This window comes from Buteo buteo, chromosome 18 (assembly GCF_964188355.1).
Source record: "Buteo buteo chromosome 18, bButBut1.hap1.1, whole genome shotgun sequence".
NCBI lineage: Eukaryota > Metazoa > Chordata > Aves > Accipitriformes > Accipitridae > Buteo > Buteo buteo.
The window spans coordinates 6058880-6080079 of NC_134188.1; the positions used below are offsets into that span (position 1 = coordinate 6058880).

Below are 21200 nucleotides of genomic sequence, written 5' to 3' on the forward strand. Positions count from 1 at the left end.
AGCCTTCAGTTTTAAGTTCTACTACTGTTGGAAGTGGTCAAATTTGTGCTGTATTTATCCATAGCCTTTCTGAAGCAAGAAGCATCCTTGAGGGGGATGCCTTCTGAAGGTGCTGTAGCCTCTGGGACTGCTGCCCACCAGGAGCCCTTCAGAAGCTCAGGGCTTCTTAATTTTTCTAAATGCAGGCAAGGAGAGCATCTAGCGCCAGTAGCATCGGTCACTTTGTCTGCAGGCTTCTGGGTGTGATCTGCTTAGAAACAGGAGCGGGAGGTAGAAGGCATTCCTGATGGGCAGGATTACTAGATAATCTTCCAAAATGAGGCTTATTCCACTAAGAGTTGAAGCAGCTGACTTGAGCCACTTTGAAAAATGAAAACCTTCTTACAGTACAGCTGTTTCTACACACGCACAAGTCTGCTTTGAAAAATATTTCAGTGCCTCTAAACAATAAGGCAAGTGCTCTTGTCCTTGGGGCACCTTTCTTGGAGAGAGCAGCCAAGAGCATTAAGTAAACCTAAATACTGCTCAACTTTATCAGCTGTATTGACTCAGTGAATCCTTAAAGTTGTGGGGCAGCTTCATGATACTTGGCAGTGAAGAGAACTAGTCAGCAGGAGGATTTCAAGCATCCGAGGGAGTTATGAGAAAGTGAAACAAAAAAGGTCTTTGAAAAAACAATTTTTACAGCATGTTTGTTCTAGAATAATTGCACTTCTGTTCTGGAGCTTGACTATGAAAACAGATGAAAGCTGCTTCCTTGCACTTAATGCTCTTAAGAGTACTGTTGTTTGATCTGCTTTGCAGTTACACAACATGAAATCAATGGGAAAGAACAGCAAGTATCCAGTAGTGCTCTTAGCTCTGTTGTTCTGAAGGGGAAAATAACCACTCAGCAAGGTTGAGCGGTCCCCTGTGTTGGGGCAAGCTTCTTCAGGCTGAGTAACCTAATATAGTATTATAATGGCATAGTCTTGCATAATGTGTAGTCTTACATATTTCACTTCCTAAATTTAGTCCTTTTACACAAAGTAGATAGTATCAAGTTGGCTATTTTTGTTGTCTGAATTAGTGTTGACTGAAATGAAAGAAAATCAATTCATTAGCCTCACACTTACAAGTTCAGCTTAACGTCTCCAAAGTATGAATTCACAATGTGCACCACTTGCCTTGGGCAAGTGGTGGTGCTGTTGAAAGCATGTTAGTTTGTTAATTACATTAGCTTTATTGGCCAGCTACTAGCATGGCAAAGTTGTTTGGCTTTTTTTGTACACCGGACCATGTTGTAAGATGAATGGGTAATGTTGCCCTCCAGTGGCTAACGTCTAGAGGATACAGAGCCTGTTTGCACTAGTGATAAAGAACCAGTCGTTGGGAAAGTCTGGGATGAAAGGGTAGGATGTTAGCTTAGACCTGTAGTCTATTTAAAAGGACAAGTGCTGATAGTGTGTGAGAACGTAAGTGTTCAATATATTGAAGGTTGTATTAGGACTGAAGTTTTTCCCTCAAGCCGTAGTGAAGAAGGACGTAATTTCGGGGGGCTCTCCTCTGTTCACTGAGAGAGTCCCTTTTAGCCACTCACGGTCTGATCAGATCAGTTTGTTGCAGTACGACCTTAGCTTTGTACAGAAATCAGAAATAGCTGCTGGATTTGGCTTTACCGTAGCAGTTTCTCAATGTTAATATTTGAATGGACTTTCCAAAAACCCCCAAAATAATGTATTTACTAGACTCTTACAAAACAAGATGTCTTATTCTTGTCTAGAGCCACCTGTGCTAGCTTGTAAATCCATGGCTTATTTCATAAACTGATATTCTTTTCTAATATATTTACAGCTCAAGTGATGTAAAGTATCTCCATGGCTCAGAATGGAAGGGGAAAGCAATAAATCTGTCTTCAACTTTGGTAATATGTTGAGGCTTGATGGAAGGAATAGCCAGCTCCTTTCCATTTTGGCTTTCTTTTAATGCAAAGCGAAGCAATGCTTCATAGAACTCGATTCACTCCAGCCCAGCCGGAGATGAAAATGACTTTCACGTTTCATCTTTGAAGCCGTAGGCGTAAAGCAAAAAGTTTATTTTTGCTGTTTTCAGTGTAAAACCGAGTCTTACCTTCGGGTACAAACCCTCTCCAGCCAGCCCCAGCCGTGCCCGGGATGCTCGGCGGGGAACTGCGGCAGGCAGCTTGCCCAGCAGCCACGGAACTCGCCGTGCCCGTGGCGAGGCCAGGCCAGGGCTACCTTGCTCCGTGGATCTTGGCTTTAGGCTGGGCCGTGCGGGTGGGCAGCACCGAGGAGCTGAACGGAGCCCCGCGGCGCTGCCCGGTGGGCGTTACAGTCGTGTGTGTGTGTGTGTCCCCCGCTTCACCCAGTGGGCTGTCCCACACCGCAGCCCGCAAAGCTTGGAAGCGGGGAATCCCGGGCGCGGCGGGGGGGGAGCACCGGCCCCTCAGCCCGCCCGGTAGCGGTAGCGCTGCGGGGGCGGGGCGGGGTCTGCGCCCCTCCCCGCGGGCCCCGGCGCTCTCGCCGCTGGCAGCGGGCGGGCCCGGCCGGCCGTTATTTACCAGCCGCCGCTGTGGTAAACGGGGCGGAGGGCGCGCTCCTGGTCGCCGTTCGCCGCCCGCCGCCGGCCCTGGCCCTTCCCTTCCCCGCGGCGCGGCCCCGCCGGGAGCCGCCGGGCCGGCTGCGGCGGGTGCGGGCCCTTCGGTGAGCGCGGCCCCTGGCTGACCGGCTCCCCTCTGCGCTCTCCCCGCAGGACCTGTCTGTTCCCCCTCGGGCTACAAGAAGGCGGATGATGAGATGTCCGGAGCCACGTCCTCGGCGGATCTGGACGAGGCACCAGCCCGCACCATTTACTTGAACCAGCCCCAGCAGAGCAAGTTCCGCGACAACTGGGTCAGGTACGGAGCAATCCCCGCTTCTCCCCTTCCAGGCGGCAGCCGCGGGGGGGGGGCTCCGGTCCGTGCCCCTGCCCAGACCTGCTTTCACCACAGTAAGTCGAGTCTCTGCCGAGGCAGCCGGTTGTTTTGGCTGCGGTGGGCACCGGGGTCTGGGTAGCGGGGCAGGGGAGAGTCGGGGAGGAGGGAGGGATCCGGCAGCAGCAAGGGGTGAACTTCTTGTTTCAAGGGTAGCGAGAGCAGGGGGCTCGTAGAGCTGCACGGGTAAGAGGCATCAAAAAGCCTTTGCTTCAGTAGGGCCACTGAGGTTTGGGATAACAGGACCTCATCTAGCACTCCTGGACACAAGGGCTAACCCATGAAAATTTAGTGTGGGATTTGGATAGAAGCCGCTACGTAAACTCCATGGAGGGTTCTCTTAAAAAGTAGCATCCAGCTGTAAGAATAACTAGACTAAGTATAATAGAAGTACAGAATAGGAAGGATGAAAAGAAAAAGTCCAACAGCACAAGGATACTACAGAGTTTACAAACTCACATCCCTGTGTATACAAGGCTACGGTCCACTTGTGGTTTTTAATTGAAGACCAGAGGGAATTTTCTTCGGCATTTGGAGCCTTTCATTGGAAGGGGGTGTGTTTTAAGACTTCTACTGTATGATTAATGCCGTGCTGTTGCAGTTTGGAAACACAAATAACGTGCACTGAAACACGGAGTATGAGGATGAATAACATAAGCAAGTTGTGGCAGTGCTTGCCACGCTTGCCTGGGGTTAGCTAGGTGAACAGATGGCTCTTGTCATGACTAAGGAGGAGTGTTATTTAGCAGGCTTCTGTTAATGCAAATGTTTGGGTGGTTGTTCAAAGAATGGTTTACATGATGAGTGCCTTTATGAAAATAGAGGAATTTTTATATTTGCCTGAAATAATGATTTCCATTAGCTGGTTTATTGTGTGTATTATCAAGGGCAATTCTAAGAATATCCTCTGGAAGCATGCTGGTGTTCCAGGTAGCACAGCAACTTATTCATACAGGATTTTCTCCTCAACTTTGACTTATTATATACTTGTCTAGGAAATTGTATGGTTTAGGAGCAGTTAAAATGACAGATTTGCTTAGTGTCTTGCTTTTTTTATGTGGGCAGAAACACTGGATGTTTTCTCACTTTATTTTTGTTTTTTTGTGACTAATTATGAGCTGAGTTTGACCGTTTTCTATGGATAGAATACTTGTACTTTCCCTGCTGTACAGAAGGAAAAGCAGGCAATAGAGGGTTGGCAGAAGTGGTAGTTTAGGTTTTCCAGAAGGGATTCTGTTCTCATCTGGCTTAATCTTGTAGAAAAGTAGTGTGTGGCTCTGCTACCAAGAACTTGTTCTGATAGTGCTATTACCAACACCTGAGAGCTGTTGTGTCCAACTCACTGTCTGGAAGCCATGCCCTGGTAGCTGTGAAAGTTTTTTCAATAGCTTTTTGCAGCTTTGCCTCCTGACAAGGGCAACTTGAGTCATGAGGAATATTGGTATGTGAGGGATAGGACAAAATGCAGGTAGTGTTGTGGGAAAGTAGAGATGTTTGCATTGGCTGATTAGGGATCTTAGCTCCGTAGTGTCACTTGGAAATTAAGTTTACTTTATAATAACTTGCTGCTGCTCAATAAGAAAGCTTTGATCTCTCTGACTCTTAAAAGAGTGACGGGCTTTGTCTGTGCTCTCTCCAGCCTCTGGATTAGCTTTCTTCCCTGAGCCCAGTGGAAATGAAGGTAAAGGTGACTCAAGCTCATAACATGAGTAAGGGTGCCTTGTGTGGAGTACGAGTGGTGGTTTATTTACTCGCTTGCTTATGTGTATTGGAGTTTGTCTTGAGGAACTACAGTTTTGTATTGCCCTTGGACTTTCTTACTTACTGCGTTCAGCTTCTGGATTTCTCAGTGCCATTGGATTTGAAGATGTATTGTCTCCATACAAAACATCGGTGTACCACAGTACAGGGTCCTGTGTAAGAGGATAAACATCTGTACGTAAGGGCTTATGGAAAAATTAAACTGAAGGAGATAATAGAAAAGGTTGTTGTAAATCATGTGATCTCTGACTGTCACCTTTTTGGTAGTCATCAAGGATTCTCTGAACGATGGTGGGAATTTGTGAATGCTCATAGGAAGTCTTCCAAATGAAGGGGTAGTGTGGAATACCTTGCTCAAAACTAAGCAAAATACAGCAAGAAATGGAGGTGCAGGGCTGGGGGAAGGTAGGTCAGTGGTATGGCTTTTCATTTAGGATGTTCTAAGCATCTTGAGCTTTTTAACTTTTTGGGGGAGAGAGGCACTGTTAAAAGTGAGTTCTTATGTTTGTTTGTGGGAGCAAAAGGAAAAAAGTGGTAAGTACCAATGTTGTTTAGTTTTGGCCAAGTTAAGCAAAATTGATTATTCCCTAATACCACATCTAAATAGTTTTGTCGTGGTTTAACCCCAGCCAGCAGCTAAGCACTACACAGCTGCTCACTCACTTCCCCCCACCCAGTGGGATGGGGGAGACAATTGGAAGGAAAAAGGTAAAACTTGTGGGTTGAGATAAGAACAGTTTAATGGAACAGAAAGGAAGAAACTAATACAGACAGTAATAACAATAATAAAATGACAATAATAATAGAATTGGAATATACAAAACAAGTGATGCACAATGCAATTGCTTGCCACCCGATGACTGATGCCCAGTTAGTTGCTGAGCAGTGATCCACCCCCCAGGCCAGGTCCCCCCAGTTTATATACTGGGCATGATGTCACCTGGTGTGGAATATCCCTTTGGCCAGTTTGGATCGGCTGTCCTGGCTGTGTCCCCTCCCAACTTCTTGTGCCCTTCCAGCCTTCTTGCTGGCTGGGCATGAGAAGCTGAACAATCCTTGACTTAGTATAAACACTTAATTAGCAACAACTGAAAACACCAGTGTGTTATCAGCTTTCTTCTCATACTGAACCCAAAACATAGAATCATAGAACCGTTTAGGTTGGAAAAGACCTTTGAGATCGAGTCCAACCATCAACCCAACACCACCATGCCCACTAAACCATGTCTTGAATTGCCACACCTATGTGTTTTTGAACACCTCCAGGGATGACGACTCCACCACTTCCCTGGGCAGCCTGTTCCAATGCCTGACAACGCTTTCAGTAAAGAATTTTTTTCTAATACCCAATCTAAACTTTCCCTGGCACAATGTGAGGCCATTTCCTCTTGTCCTATAATAGTACTCTACTAGTTACTAGGAAGAAAATTAACTTTATCCCAGCTGAAACCAGGACAGTATGTAGTGCTATTGCAAAAGCTAAGTGGATGGCAAGGTGACACTAACACTTCCAAAAGTCTTAAAGTGTGAGGATGCAGAAGGAAGAATTGTTTTCTCTTTCCCCAGGCTTTCTGGAGTAAGTGAGACTGAGAACTTGGTAGAGCAATGGCTAAGGTGTTTTGTTTTGGTTTTTTTTCCCTCTTCAAACTTTGTTGCAAACTATTTCAAAACCTAGTGCTGTAAAACTTTGTTGTAGGCTGGGTTTAGCTTTGTCCTTTACATGTGCATATATATGGCTGTCACCATTCTTTATTACACTGCAGCAGCAGTGATTTGTTCTGTAGGAACGTCTCTCTTTTATCTGTATTAGAAGCTGTTTTCATCCCTGCTATGTTGTTTGAAAAACTTTGTGTGTGTGTAACTCTTCGGACTTTTAATAGAAGGTAAATGATGTTCCATTTTCAGCTGAAGCATTTTAGAAGCTTTGAAATATGTAGAAATGGAACAAATACAATTACTTTGTCCAACACAGCTCTAGTTGTGGTATTAAGTATGTTTGCTTTTATGAAAGCTAACTAGTACTTATTTTGACTTGTTCAATATACTTAAATATGTGTCTAATAGGGGCATTTCTGTACTTAAATGTTACATTTCTTACTGAACTTAATGTCCTGAAAACTTCCAGCCACTCTGTACACAGCTCTATGCCACTTAAAGTCAATAGTTATAATCTACTCTCGGGCATTCTACATTTGGGGATTGAAGTCTACTAACAGTCATCAGGTTTAAGACATCCCTGGCTACAGACAGTATGGGATGGTAGTGAAGCTTCTACAGAGACCCCAGCCAGCATATATATATAGATAGATAGATATTGTTGGGGTTTTTTTAGCCCTTCCTTCCAAGGTGCTGTGAGAAAAGGCTTTCTTTGCACTTCTTTAAAATACTGGATTTTACTTCTACCTCAGGTGTGAAACACAAAATGTTATGGATCATTAATGTTTTCAGCCTCTAACTCTTCTACTGTTGACTTGATTCAATGTGAGCAATTATGGTAGTTTGTACACTTGTTATGTAGTGGATCAGCACAGCGTGAAGATAACTGTTTAGCGGAAGTGCCAGCTTGTCTGGTGGTTTTGACTTGAAATGGTTTTTTTGCTACCTGAGTTTGCCTGAGTGCTTAAACCCTAGCTCTTTCTTACAAGTTCGATTTATGTGATTACCTGAATGGTGAGGGAGGTGACTCAGAAGTCTTTATTTTATAGTTTGAAAACAAACTTGCCTATTGCCTTGTAAAAACAGAGATACAGGTGGGGTGTGATGATAGGGGTTTGAATGCTGTGTCAATATTTCTGAGATTGCCAAACCAATGGCATGAATACTTTTCCAAATATATACTCAGTGGAGACTGGTTTATTTTGCTTAAAGCGAGAATGTTCTACAGATCTGGCTTTCATGTAAATAAAATTCCTTGATGTTTCTTATTAATAGAGGAATCCACTCTGACATCAGTGGCTTATACCGAATGTATAACAGTACTGTACTGAAACTTTCTTCCAGTGCAGGGAGTAAAAATCACCAGTTAAGTGATTTGAGCCCCTCACTTGCTGCATGTGTTAATGTTGATGCAGAAGTAGTTGGGACTTCTGGTTTCTTGATCCAGGAAGCACAAAAGTGCTGAAATAACTTTAAGGACATCAGTAATTGTCTCCAGATTTTTGAAGTACATTGCAGTTGCTGTTGTAACTGTTGCTCTATATAATATTCTTATGTTCAAGGCCTGGTAGTGCGTCCTGGTGCAAGTCTGACTTGCATCTGAATCAGGACTCCCAAGTTCAGCCTCAGTATGTGGCTTGAGTGGGAGGTCAGGGGCAGAGCAGCAGTCAAGAAGGGCAAAATTCTACTTGTATACTTTTAATGTTCTTGTTGAAAAGCTTTTCATCAGAACAGAACTTGGTGGCTTGGTCTATTAGGGATGTCCCAAAAGATGCATTCTAATATCCACAAAATAGAGACCGGTCTTCCATACAGGCAAAAGTTAAATTCTGCTAGAAAAGATAATGAGCAGAAAGCCTTCATTGTTCACTTTTAAACTGTACAGGATCCTAAAACTCAAGCAAACTGGTGAGTACTAATTTCTTGTTTCATAAGACAGATGCACCACCACCAGGAATTTACCACTGAAGGCTCTAACAAGGCTTCTAGTAGCACCACAAGTCCTTAAACAGGCTGTTTGTATCTGTAGTCCCAGACTGTCCCATCAGTGTCTGCAGGATGCTTGCCGGTGACCAAATCGTAGGTACAGTCTGAATTCAGCTGTATGTTGCATTTAAATGAAGCTAAGTGCATTGCTTTTTTGGCTTGTAAATAGGTACTGTAGAAGTCATTTGTGGTTTAGAGATGTTAATGCTTTCTTGAATGTGTGGGGAGGTTCTCACTGGTGCGTAGTAAGTCGCTGCTGCTGAAATAGCCGTTGCTCGTATCACTAGCCAGTTAGTATTGACCCTAGTAACATGAATATCCCCAGTAGTGTTCGTTATAATCTGCAGTTGAAAATGTGAATGGTAGTCTGCTATGCGCAAGTACGCTTATCTGCACTTAACACTGTAGACCGGTATTCCTCTTGCACTAAAATGTACCTTTGCTCTTTAGGTAAAACTGTCCCTACTTGTGTTTGGTTTTTTTCCTTGGTGGAGTTCAGACAGTGTGGCTATTTGTACTAGTGGTTGTGTTACATTTGGAAATCTCTTTTGTTGTCATGTGAACAGATCGCTTCCTGACTGCAGAAAAGCATTTTGGAATTCTTCAAAGAACAATTCTGAATGTTACAAGTCTAATCGTGTATTAAACTAATCCTCCAACTCTTTTCAGTTGTAGGTAGATAAAGTTCTTAACTGAGAAGAAATACGTTTACATCTTGTAAATAAGCAAAACCTTAATTTTCCTGCAGTGCAGCTGTTACTGATACTGTAATCTATCACAATGAAAAAGGCTTGGGTACAGCTATAGAAAGATTCTTTTAGCCATTAGAACTTGCTGGTATTTTATGCCTGCTGTTGATATTGTGTTTCCAGATTGTGCCAATGTATTTGAAGTTGCTGCATCTTTGGTCTTAGTGGGCTGCTCCTAGGGTCAGAGTCCCTGGACAGTTTAAGTGTTGAATTTTGCCTAGATGAAATGTCTGGGTGAAAAAATTTGTGAGAGTTCTAGTGCCCTTCCACCTGCTGCATGTTGAGCTCTCTGGCATACTGAACTTGGGTTAGGGTTTTTTTTGGCTTTGTGATGGATTTCATACATTTGCAGTAGCAAAACAGCAGGGTAATTAAACCAGTTTTTCTCCTTTTTAGATAAAGTCACTATTTAAGTGACTTTCAGACACTGGAACCAAAGCTTATATGCAGTCTGACTTCATGCAAACAAAGCTGCTTCCCCACATATTTGTTGAATAAATATTGGCTCATATTCAGCAGTGTGTATTCCCTTGTGACTCTGCATTTCTGCTTATTCCTCCACTGTTGGTAATCTCTGTCCAGAGAAATATGTGAAAAAGAAGAGACAATGTTCTTGGTGATTCCTTGTGTAGTTTGAGTGAGGGTAGAATCAAAGCAGGTGTCTTTAAGGACTTAGAGGTGTTGTGTACAATAAATCACACTTTCTGAAGTATTTTGCTGTTTACAGTTGTGTGTATAGCCTTCTGCTCAGTGCTACAGACCTCACTGTCTGATTGCTGGTGGCCTGTGGAAAAGGGTAGAAGAATAAGAAATTCTCTTTAAGTTGACCTAAATAGAGCTCAAGAACTCTTAACAACTGCTTTTCATATAGTTTGTGGACTGTGAAGATGCTTGTTCAGTTTTGAGAGAAATATAAGTATTCATTTCTTCTGCCACCCTGTTGCTTGTCACTAGAACAATAGCTGCATAAGTTGTGGTGACACTTGAAATTAAATAATGGCTTTAAAACTGAAGTTAGCACTTGGGCTTTTAGACAGCTAGCTATCTTATGTGACTTGTTTTGATATTTTTTCAGTCATCTTCATATCAATGCTGTGTGTTTACTGTGAAGCCTATTTTGGGTTTGCACAGTAACTAAATGTGATATTAAGCTTCCTTTTTTAGACAGTAGTATTTCTAGGTTAATTGTTCTAGTCAACTCTGTTCTGTTGAGTTGTATTTGCCAGCAGGGCTACTGAAAAGCAAGGGCCTATTTCTACAGTGATGACCTGACAATATTGGAGTGTGCTGAAACAACATCATGCCTACAGAGCTTTTAGTGCTGTGTCTAAACAGTCTTTGTCTAATGTATTTGTTGTTGAAAAATAGCCAGGAGTCTGTTCCCCTTTCTGTAGGGTTTGCATGAATAGAGAACAAATGGAAAGAACTTTTTTGTTTGCATGCTTTAGGAAAAGCCTCCAGGGTACAGGATTTGGAAAGCAGAAGTGCTATCACTTGTATTAAATGTGACCACGAGGTTTTGTTTTTAAGTTAAACTGAGCATAAGCAGTCGTGCTAATGCCTGTTTGGTATTAAGATTGTCATGAGCTCTACTGTAGGAGGCATTTCTAGTGGAAGTAATACTTGCTTTGGCAACATCAGTTACATGAGTTTTTGCAGTCTTTCACTGCCAGTGTATGGTAGAAGTCCTGCTGATACTGGGTTGGTTTGGCACAAGATACTGTAGGTTAGAAATTCTGAAAAATCCTTACACAGTTAGGAGTTGATCTTACTAACTAGAGAGTAATAAGACTGACATGCTTCAGCAGACAACAGTTCATAATCCATTTTCATGTACTTTAGTTTTAACAATGGTCTGTACAAAGGTAACCAAAACGAGGATTTGAAGATAAGCTTGTTGCTGATGCAGCTTCTGAGGAAGTGCAGATAGCTCAGCCAAGCTGGGTTTGTCAGCCTAAACATCTTACTCCTGAAATGGAACTTGTGTGTTAGGATAGATAACACTACTTGCCAGCAGAAGCAACAGTAATCAATGAATTGCACTTACCACCCTGCCTTTTTATTGGGTTTTGGTGTAGGACATGACACTAATGATGTGCATTACTATAAAATAATAATGTAAGAATATATTTGAGAAGTCTGTGCTAATTTAGATTTCCCCTTGTGTAAAACACTCCTAAACTTTGGTGGTGGGTTGTCTAGCTGACAGCTGTCTGCTTATCATTTTTTTTGTTTGTTTATTTTAAATTTAGTTATGTATGAGGTCTTGAATTTAACTTGAAGTAAACTCTTCTTCAGAAGAGCTTCAGTGTCTTATTACAGCAGGCCCAAACCATTCTGGCCGACAAAACCCACAAGTTCTGGTGGAACTCGACCTGCAGGGGAGTTAGGCTGGCTTGATATGTCTTGAGTCTTTTATACCTGTATGAAACAATCTTTTTCTCCTCAAATCATATGATTTGAGAAAAGAGGGCTCAAATACTAGACGTGATCAGCTCCTCCTGTTACAAAGGAGGGGAAGAACAAGTCTTCCAAACACACAGTGGTGCCTTTAGTTGCTTCTGGTGGGAGCCCGTCCTATAAATGAAGGAATCCTTGTACTAAGAAACATGTGGGGAAGTGGTGAGGACCTTCAGATGAAAACTGTCCCACTAGTAAGAGTTTTCAGAAGTTACTGGGGACTGCAGTTTGAAGCTGCTAGAAGTGTATTCTGCCAAAGTTCACATGGATTAATTCTAATACATCTGAATACTCCCAATCAGTTTCATTGTGTGCATAATTTAGGACAACAGATTTATCCCTTTTCTACAGTATTGCAGCTTGTTGGGAAATCTTTCAGGATCTGATATTTTGCTGGCTAGGCAGAAGAACATCATTTAAACAAAGTTAAGACTTGTTTTATCTTCTGACAATATATGAACGTGTATGTGTTAGATGTCATTGCAATTATAGAGAAACTGTAGGGGAGTGCAGGAAAAGATGGAAACAAACCAGGCACTTGGACTATGGTCGCTCCAGAGCTGGGTGACAGATATTCTAACATGATGGTTCTTGGTTCTTTGCCTTGCTCTGGCAAGCTTTAAGCAATAATATCTTGTAGGATTCAAGTTTTGCACTCTACTGTGCAAGAGTCAGTCTTGCTTCTTGTATGCTCCTTTTCTGACCTGAGCTCAGAGTCTGTCTCGAACTGTTCAGAGTATTTAAGCACCAGATAAGCTTTTCTTAGCTGATGGAAGCATACAGGCCATATACAGGGTGGTGAAACCCTTTCTGGCTGGAGTCTTCTTCTGTAGCAACTAGTCTCAAGGATTCATCTGGCAGAGCGAGGATCTTTGATTAAATTGGGGACTGCATTGGTTCAGGCAGAAATTGCTGCCTGCTGTAATAAACCAACACTGGTTGTTTAGGACCTAGTTTCCAGTCAACCAATAATCATTGCATAGGCATATATTAATTGCTTCTTATAAGCCTTCATGATGTGTTCTTTGGAGAATTTGTAAGCAGTTGATTTTTATGTCTTTAGTGAGTTATGTGATGAAAATACACTATCTTCTATATGTGCAAGGAGGTAGATGATATTTCACTGTCATTTGCGTGCAACTGCTAAAAGTCTTGTTTGTGACACTTGGATTTGTAACAGCCTAGCCAGTGTTCTGAATGGCAGTGTTGTTGGTTGATGAGATACTCCTATGAATGAGCTTTCTCTGTACCCAGTCTAATAATTGTTTGTTGGTTTTTGTGTTAATGTGGTTAAGTATCACTTGAAATATGTAAAGCTTGCTGCTGTGCCTCTCGCAGCAGTGGTGACTGGAGGTAGCTTGTCTTCATAGTGCTTCTGAAGTTGAGAGCTACAGCAGAATGTCTGAAGCTGATGTCAATCTTGCCATTAAAAGAAGTCATGTGCCCGCAGGACCTTAGCACGCATGCACTATTCCACTGAAGATGGTACTTGAGCCCTTAATTCAAGCAGATCATCTTGGTTTTTAATTAATTTTTCTTCCTTCTCTGTTACAGGTCATCTGATCTTTTGTACGTGTTAATGGAAATAAAGCCTGTTTGAGAGAAGGCTTCAAGTCCTTAATATTTGCTGTAATTACCCAGCCCCTCTGCTGTGGTTCAGATGTCTGTGCCTGGCTTTCTTAGTAATTGATCCTGTGAATTGGTGTGTGTTAAAAGCACTAACATCAAGTAGTACGCATTCTTTAGCTCTCGGATTTGACAGTATTTCAAGTATGTGAACTGTGGAATGGATAGCTGTGGGTGAATGCTGCCCAGGAAAGAACAGTTTGTTGTGCTTATCACCCCTGGAAATGAGACCATATGTGTCTCAAGCATGTCCTGTTTTCTTTATCATGATTAGCCTGAAGGTGAAGTTCATCTCAGAGCTGTCAATATTAATTCTCAAGAAAGGGGTGGAAGTCCTTTAGATGGCTGACTGAGAAGATGTAGAGCTGTGTTCAGCTGCTCATTGCCAGCACATACACACTTCTCAAGGAAGTAACTTCTCTGTCTCTATTATTGGCAGTCTTTGCCTCTTCAAGGATGATTCAATAGAGTAAAACTTGACTTTATGGAAGTTTTGGGGAAATGGGGAAAACGGTAACTACGGGACCCGTAATGCAAAAATTCCATGTTAATAAATGGAGGAACTATACTGGAAAACTGCTACTGTTTCTTGGCATGCTATTTGCTACTTTTCATTTGAATGTTATCAAAATAACTCATCCTTGGTACTCTAGTAGCACAGTATTGAGTTAAGGTATGTGAATGACACTAACTTTTTTCAAATTATACAGTGATTGCTTTCAGAAAAATCTCTGCACTGCCCTAGAAACAGTGGGGCAGATGCTTTTAGCTGTACTGATGTGTATCCAAATTCATGTATTAAACAGGGTTTAGTAGTGTTCCTCCTGACTTGCACAGTGGTGTCATGTGAAACATGACTTATATGAATTAAGTTGCAGATACAGAGAAGACATCTCTTCTAATATTTGCACGCCTGCTTAAACATCGAACTTGTTAACTATGAAAACCTTGCTTAACTACACAACTGTTGCTTAAGGAAAAACCAGTTTGTTGTTTGGTTTCCTGCATGTGTTTCCCTCTTCCCCCTGGCACAACCTGTTCTGTGAGTTGCAGACCTGGCGTTCTTGGAGTTAGGTACAAGGCACTTCTTTAAAGATAAGATGGCTCTGTCTGGGGCTTTTCAGAGGGCTAACCTTTGCAGGTATTTATCTTTAGTGACCAAAATTGTGTTATGAGCGAGCTACCTGAATTTTCTACCTGTCTGTCATCACCATTAACTTCTTTCTGAGCTTTGATTATTCTCAAGTCACCTACAATACATCTCTCTGTTGGCAGGGAGCACAAAGCTTTTTTTATTTTTAAGTATTGTATTTGCCATTTAGGCAGCTGTTCCTCAGAGCCAAATTAATCAAATAGTCCTGCCCAGCTTAGAGTATTAGTTAGCTTTTCATAAGAAGCTTTTTTTTTAATAATAATATGCACCTGCTTTTTAAACACACACATGATTACTGTTCCTGGTCTGCATGGTAACAGCTTAATGTGCCCCTCTAATTAGAACTGTACCTATTTTCTCTAGGCATCTGTCATGTTACTTAAGCAACAAAATACATGGCATGACTTAGCATGTATAACGCTCATTCAAAAGAGCCTTATTGTGTTGGTATTAACACGATGATTAGAGTAAGCATATTGTTTGGATCAGTTAGCTATAAAGTTGGTAAATGGTAGAATGTTGTTAATAAATGTCTCAGCTTGATTGCACTCAGACAAATTCTTGCTTTGATGTAGTCATAGCAATGTGGTATCCAGGGGGATGCTATCTTGATCTAAAAAAAATCTGCTAATACTTGGTTTCTAATTAGTATTGCTTGGGGAATTCACTTGTAGGTCTAAACTGTTAACTTGATTAACCTGTATTTTTTAAGTCACAAGGTACTTCTGAGACGCGTTTAATTATGTTCTGTATTAAAGGAAGGTTATTACACATAAGACCAAGCAAATGTGGCTTAAAAAAAATACTTAGAGTTGGAAGAAATTAATAGCATTTCAAGGAAGTAACTTCATTTATACAATAAATGTACTATGTTACATGCTTTAAACCTGGATGCATGTTTTCACTCTAATGGCTTAGTTGGTATAACTATGTTGAAGTCTGACCCCTTGAAATTTCTGTAAAATACCGCGTTGAGTATTTGAATACATGATTTTGCTATGCAGCAGTAGCAATAGAAAGTCTATAGTCTGTAGCACTGGAAATGCTGTCATGGTACCTTTTTTTAGAGTTCAGTTCAAGTAATAACTGATTGGCATCAAACCTAGTAGTGGTTTGTAGTTGCTTGAAGAGGAAACTAGGTGATAAGATGGGGTCTTAATTGTTCTTTAATTGACCATTTTGTTTAACTTGCCCCACTGATTCTGCTCTAGTGTCCAAAATAGAGCTTTGTATAACAAATTGTACCATGTTCTATCTTGTTACTGTTTGATTCTGGAAGATAGAGCACTATCTCATTAGGTGGCTTGGAGTTGGGGATGGGGACGCTGAGAGGGAGAAGAAAATGGTTAAAGCAAGTAAGTGGTCTTGGAGAATGCAGTTCTTTAACCTTGTACGTACAAAAATAATAAGAGAACCCTATTGAACTTAACTGCTTGTGGATCAAGATTGTAGTAAGATTTTTATGCCTAGCAGTCCATTGTAGAAGGCAGATCCTGTAGATAAAACATCTGATTATACTAGTTCTTCATGATCTGTGAATAGTAATGCCATGGATTTCAGTTGATCTGGAAGGCTTATTGGAGGGAGAAAACCAGAAAAGCATTTCACATCGAGAACCAGGCTTAATGGAAAGGTGCTCTTGACACTTCTAGGAAACTTCAGTAAAACAGCATCTTGTCTGTGTTCAGAGTTGTGTTATTAGTGCTTCAGGAAACAATTTTTTTTTTTCCTTGTAAGGGATATCTCAGGGTTCTCAGTTCCTTGGAAATATAAGACTTAAACACCCCACCCCCACACACCCCCACAAAAAAAACCCAAACCACAACAAAACCAAACCAACAACCAAACAAAAAAACACAGCTCAACAAAATGATGCCCCAACAGACAAACAAAACTCCTGTCACAGGTTGTCTGACTCTTGCAGAGCTTACATTCAGTGTCTGAGGGAAGACACCTGAACTACAACTGCAAGCGCGTGGTTATTAAAACTCCAACTTGGGCTGATGCCTGGTAGTTAACAGTGGGGGAAGATGCTGTGCTAATTCAATGGGGGAAGTAAGGCAGAGTTGCTATTTCTGCTCTAAAAATATTTTTTTCTCATCTAATGGAACACTACATGCTACTGGATAGACTCAGTCACTGGTACAGCTCAGAAGTTCTGCAGCATGAGGAGTTTCTTTGCACTGTCTCGAGAAGACGTGTAGGTGACTGAGTTGTACCTAATGTGTTCAGGGAGTGAGGACTTTGCAAGGTCAAGGGTATTAGTCTCTTTTAGGTTGGTTTTGGTAACTTGACAGCATGGAGGTGGCTTATCCAGCTCATTTAAAAATTGAATGGTTAAATCACCTTGTGATCTTGGACACTTTTTTTCCTGAAGTTGTATTCATGCTCGTCATGGCTTTGATGTGAGGAAGACAAGAAATTACATAGATTATTGAGACTAGTTAGTGCAGTTTACTCTTGTTTTAAGATGGAAGAAATAGTACTGTAACTACTCAGGAAAAATAGCTAGAAAGATTCATCTGAAAAAGTGTGTCTTGTTCTAGAGGATTATTCATAACTGAGTGTAGAGTGGTTCTGAACTGGGAAATGAGGCATTTTTAAAATGGCACCACAGAATTTCTAATTTATCCCATATTCAGCTCTGCCTCCCTTAACATTAAAATTCTTTGTTTTGATGAGGGGTAGGCACTTGATCAAGTGCTTGGAACTGAGGTGAGAGATTGCATGTTCATGGTGCTGAAGTTTGGATGGATAGTAGACTATCTGATTGTTAATCCAGTAATAAAGGCACCAGTGATTAAAGTGGGACTGTGAGACTTCTGGGTCTGTGTGATACCTCTTTTGTTCAGTACAGGTCTTCCTCATAACACAGACAACTTCCTCCATATTCTATATGTCTTTACTGTGTCATCTTTGAACCACTTTCTAACACTGGCTTTTAGAAGCCTACTTGAAACTTTTTGGTCATAATCCCTGTGTGATATTCCGATTGAGTACTAAAATAAAAATCTTCTAACCTCCAGCACAGCCAAGTACAGTGTGGTGACATTTCTACCTCGATTCCTGTATGAGCAGATAAGAAAAGCTGCAAATGCATTCTTCCTCTTCATTGCCTTACTGCAGGTATTGTTTTATTGGTTTGCCTTGATTGTAAAATGGAATTGTAATACAGTAAGAGTTGTTTCAGTTGTTATGCTTAACTGCAAAGAAATCCTTAGACATTTTAATAGCAATACTTCTATACTTCTGTGGATGTATAGTACTTCTGTACTTCTTTGTATATACTTTACAATTGAAATTAGAAGGCAACTTAGAGACTTCTCAATGTGGTTTGTAAAATCAAGCTACTTTTATTCTTAGTAAGACCAAGAAGTAGTACTGTAAAATATGGAGCTATTGACCATACTGAGAAAAGCATGTGTGGATTCTTGTGAAACTGCTGACTGTTTAGATAGTCCAGATTATCACTGCTTCCAGGTAAATTACATCATTTGAATGCTTTTCTTGTGAAGAGAGGAGAAATAGAATAAGACATGTACAACAACTTTATCTTCTAACTTTATGGTAGTAGTTTCTTCAAACCTACTGAGAGCTTAGGCTACTTTGCCCACTGAAATTGGATGTCAGTCAGGCACAAATTAGAAAACTCTGCGTTCTCTTTTCTGAGAGCTTTGCTTAAAGTTCTAAATCTGCTAGAAACTAATTTTAAATACCAATATAAAATGGGTATCTCTTTTTCCTCTGTTTGCAGCAAATTCCAGATGTCTCTCCAACAGGAAGATATACCACCTTGGTGCCATTGCTATTTATTTTAACAGTTGCTGGCATCAAAGAAATCATAGAAGACTATGTGAGTATGATTATGGGGAAGGCTGTGCTAAAGACAAAGTGTTTCAAAAAAAGCTGCAAAATGCCACAAAGCTATGCATCTATGAAGTCAATATTGAGTCATTGCTGAGCAGCAGCAAAATATCCTTTTGATTTTCAAAGCTCTGAACTTGACTAGAATTTCTGTAGCATGTGGAGATAAATCAAGCATTTTTGTTATAGATGGTGAACAAGGAAGCAGTAGAAGTCAGGAAACTTGTTTCTACCTCTTCAAACTTGTTTATTTGTGCTTTTAATAGAAAGGCCTGGCTAAAAAGGCACTGTAGAGTTCTGACAGATACGTGGCCTTTTCATTGGTCTTGAGAAAACTGGGGCGGACTGGGGGTGGCAAGCAGCTTGAGCATAGAGCAAACTATTTGGGGGAAAATCTGCACTAGCTTGCTTGGATGCTGTTTAAAATGAAGAGGTCTTTCTGCTTTGCAAAGTTCTGATGAATAAAATAATTTAGAAATCGGTCTAAACAAACAGCACATAGAATGTGTAGTGCAGCTGTCATCTAAATATACTGTTCCTCATTGTTCCTTTTGTTTTTCTTTCCAAAAACTAGTTTTGGAGACTTAAGTTTTTTTTGCTGATGATCCAGGTTTGAGCCTGACTTTCAAGATGGGGACTCTCACGTTAAAGTTACATTGTATTTTTACAAACCATTTGGATTTAGATGATCTGTATGGCTTTTTTAAAAAAAATGTAACAAAGGCAAAAATGACCCAGTATATCATTTTGCAGTTTGTCATGTTTCTAGCTCTAATGGTTTTGGAATCTGTACTGAAGTGTAATGAAGTGTAATGAGGTGTAATGAAATGTTTTGTTTCCTTGCAGAAAAGGCATAAGGCAGACAGTGCAGTGAATAAAAAGAAAACAATAGGTAAGACTAAACAGTCTTTAAGTTTAAATATTTGAAGTGCAAATAGTGAATACCAGAACACTTACTTTTGAATAATTCTGTTGCTTAAACAGTCATGATGGTGGGGAATGCATGTCTTTTTGGAATAGGTAGTTACTGATATGTTAGGGTTTTACTTTATCCACATCAGTCTGAAACATTTGGTAGTGTGACACTTGAGGGTGAGGCATGGGGGGGATTATTAGAATTTATAAGTTCATGTAACTTAAAGGTTTTCTGAAGTTAAACAGTTCTGAGCTCCTCCAAGGAAACCAAGCAGTCTTCTCCCCTGCCAAACTCTGTCCTGATTATTCTAAAAAAAAAAAAAAAAAAAAAAAAAAAACCCAAAAAAACAAACCTCAACCAAAAAAACCAAAACAAAAAACCCACTGAGAACAAAAACCCCACAAAACAAACACACGCCCCCCCCCCCCAAAGCCCAACCAACAAAAAAAGCCCAACAAACTCTTGAAACACTAAAAGTTGGTGTCAAAGGAATTTTAAGTCATTTTTGTAACTGTTTCTGCCCTTAAAATATAAGAACAACTCTGAGGATTTTGTGCATTTGCTTTCCTGAAGTGTCAGTAAAAGAATTTAACAATGATATTCTCTGAATGCCTACATATATCCCTGAGATATTGACACTACTTGGTACTGAATACCTGAAGACATCATATTCATTTTCTTCATCTCTCTTAAGTGAGAACCTGTGCAGAAAATTGGAATTGTTTATTGAAGGCTACCCTATGATCAGTCTGTGCTGCAGTCATGGGATCTCTGCATTCCTCTGTTGGATAGCTCCCCTCCTGCTCTGTGGAGATCTGTAGGTGAAATGGAAAACACAGGGACTTGACATCTGAAAAGAGCACCTTCCTCCCAGACACATTTAGTTTAAGTGTCAAAAAGCTAGAGAAACCCTTAAAGGACAAGGGGAACGCAACAACCTGCTAGCTCCATCCTTCAGTTAATAGGCATAATGTTTGCGGGACTATTTTCAATGAGTTGTTTTTCTTTCATCCTTGAGAAGTTAAGTTGATCATTGAGACTGTATATTAATGAACATCAAAAAGCATTGCTTTACCAGTTCAAGGTAATTTTGCTACAAGAGTCTGGGAAGATGTTTCAAGTGCAAGAACACTGTATTTATTAGTCATGAGAAATCAGCAATTAACTGGCTGTAGCACAGCAGGCCTTGTTATAGGTAATGTGAAAGACTGTTCTTTCAAAGGTCATATAGGTGCTTCTAATTCATTTGTAGTTAGAGAACATGTGCTAACAAACACTTCAGGGGAAGTTTATCACAGTAATTGTGGAGAGACAACCTTAAACACCACGAGGTATTCTTATGGAGCTAAGTAGCACTTTAAATTATTTTAGTTCAGGTTTTGGTTTTTTAGTATGAATACTCTAAAATAGTTTTCAAAATAATACTTAAAACTGTATCTTCATGTTTCTTAAGAGGAAAGCTAAAGAGGCTCATTCTTGAGATTTGTATTATGAGAATGAAAAGCTAACTTATTTTCAAGGTGGGATTAAGATGAAATAAATTTAGGTTCTGTATGTGTCTTTAGGTTCCTCGTATAGTCAAGTGAGGTCTAGTCGAAGCAGTCAGTACAGAGAGCAGTTCAACTCACTCAAAAATAGACATGTACTGGCTGCTTGGCTATGTTCTGAACTCCAGTGCCTGCAATGACCAGATGCTTGCTTCAGTAGCATGCATGTAGGCTTTGCTTTTATATTCATGCTTAGTTTTTTGGAGCAGTAGTGTATCTTCAAAGCGCATTTCCTATATTAAATTTACCATTGAAAACACTGGCTTGCTTTGCAGAGTGGCTTTGGTATGTAGGAATTAAAATCCCTTTGGAGAAAAGTAGATTGAAAGTTCTGCTCCAGGTGAGCAGTGTACATCTCTGTTAGGAACTGGAGCGTGTTAGGCTCTGAGCCAGTGTTTCATGTCTTGGATGGCTTCACATGGTGTGTACCGAGATGACATTGACTCTCCGGATCAGACTAAATGTAATCCCAAGAGAAGCCCCTGAGCAGCATATTGCATGGATGTAGAGA

At 40.7% G+C, this 21200-nt stretch overlaps 1 protein-coding gene across 1 annotated transcript in view; it reads left to right on the forward strand.

Annotated features, from left to right (window-relative positions):
• Positions 1-2153: 2153 nt before the first annotated feature.
• Positions 2154-21200, forward strand: part of ATP8A2 (ATPase phospholipid transporting 8A2) — a 306672-nt gene continuing 287625 nt past the window's right edge. Inside the window, exons 1-5 of the mRNA XM_075050583.1 lie at positions 2154-2574; positions 2752-2896; positions 17389-17488; positions 18117-18215; positions 19073-19118. Of these exons, the coding sequence (XP_074906684.1) occupies positions 2154-2574; positions 2752-2896; positions 17389-17488; positions 18117-18215; positions 19073-19118 (811 nt within the window). The remainder of the gene's footprint in view (positions 2575-2751; positions 2897-17388; positions 17489-18116; positions 18216-19072; positions 19119-21200) is intronic.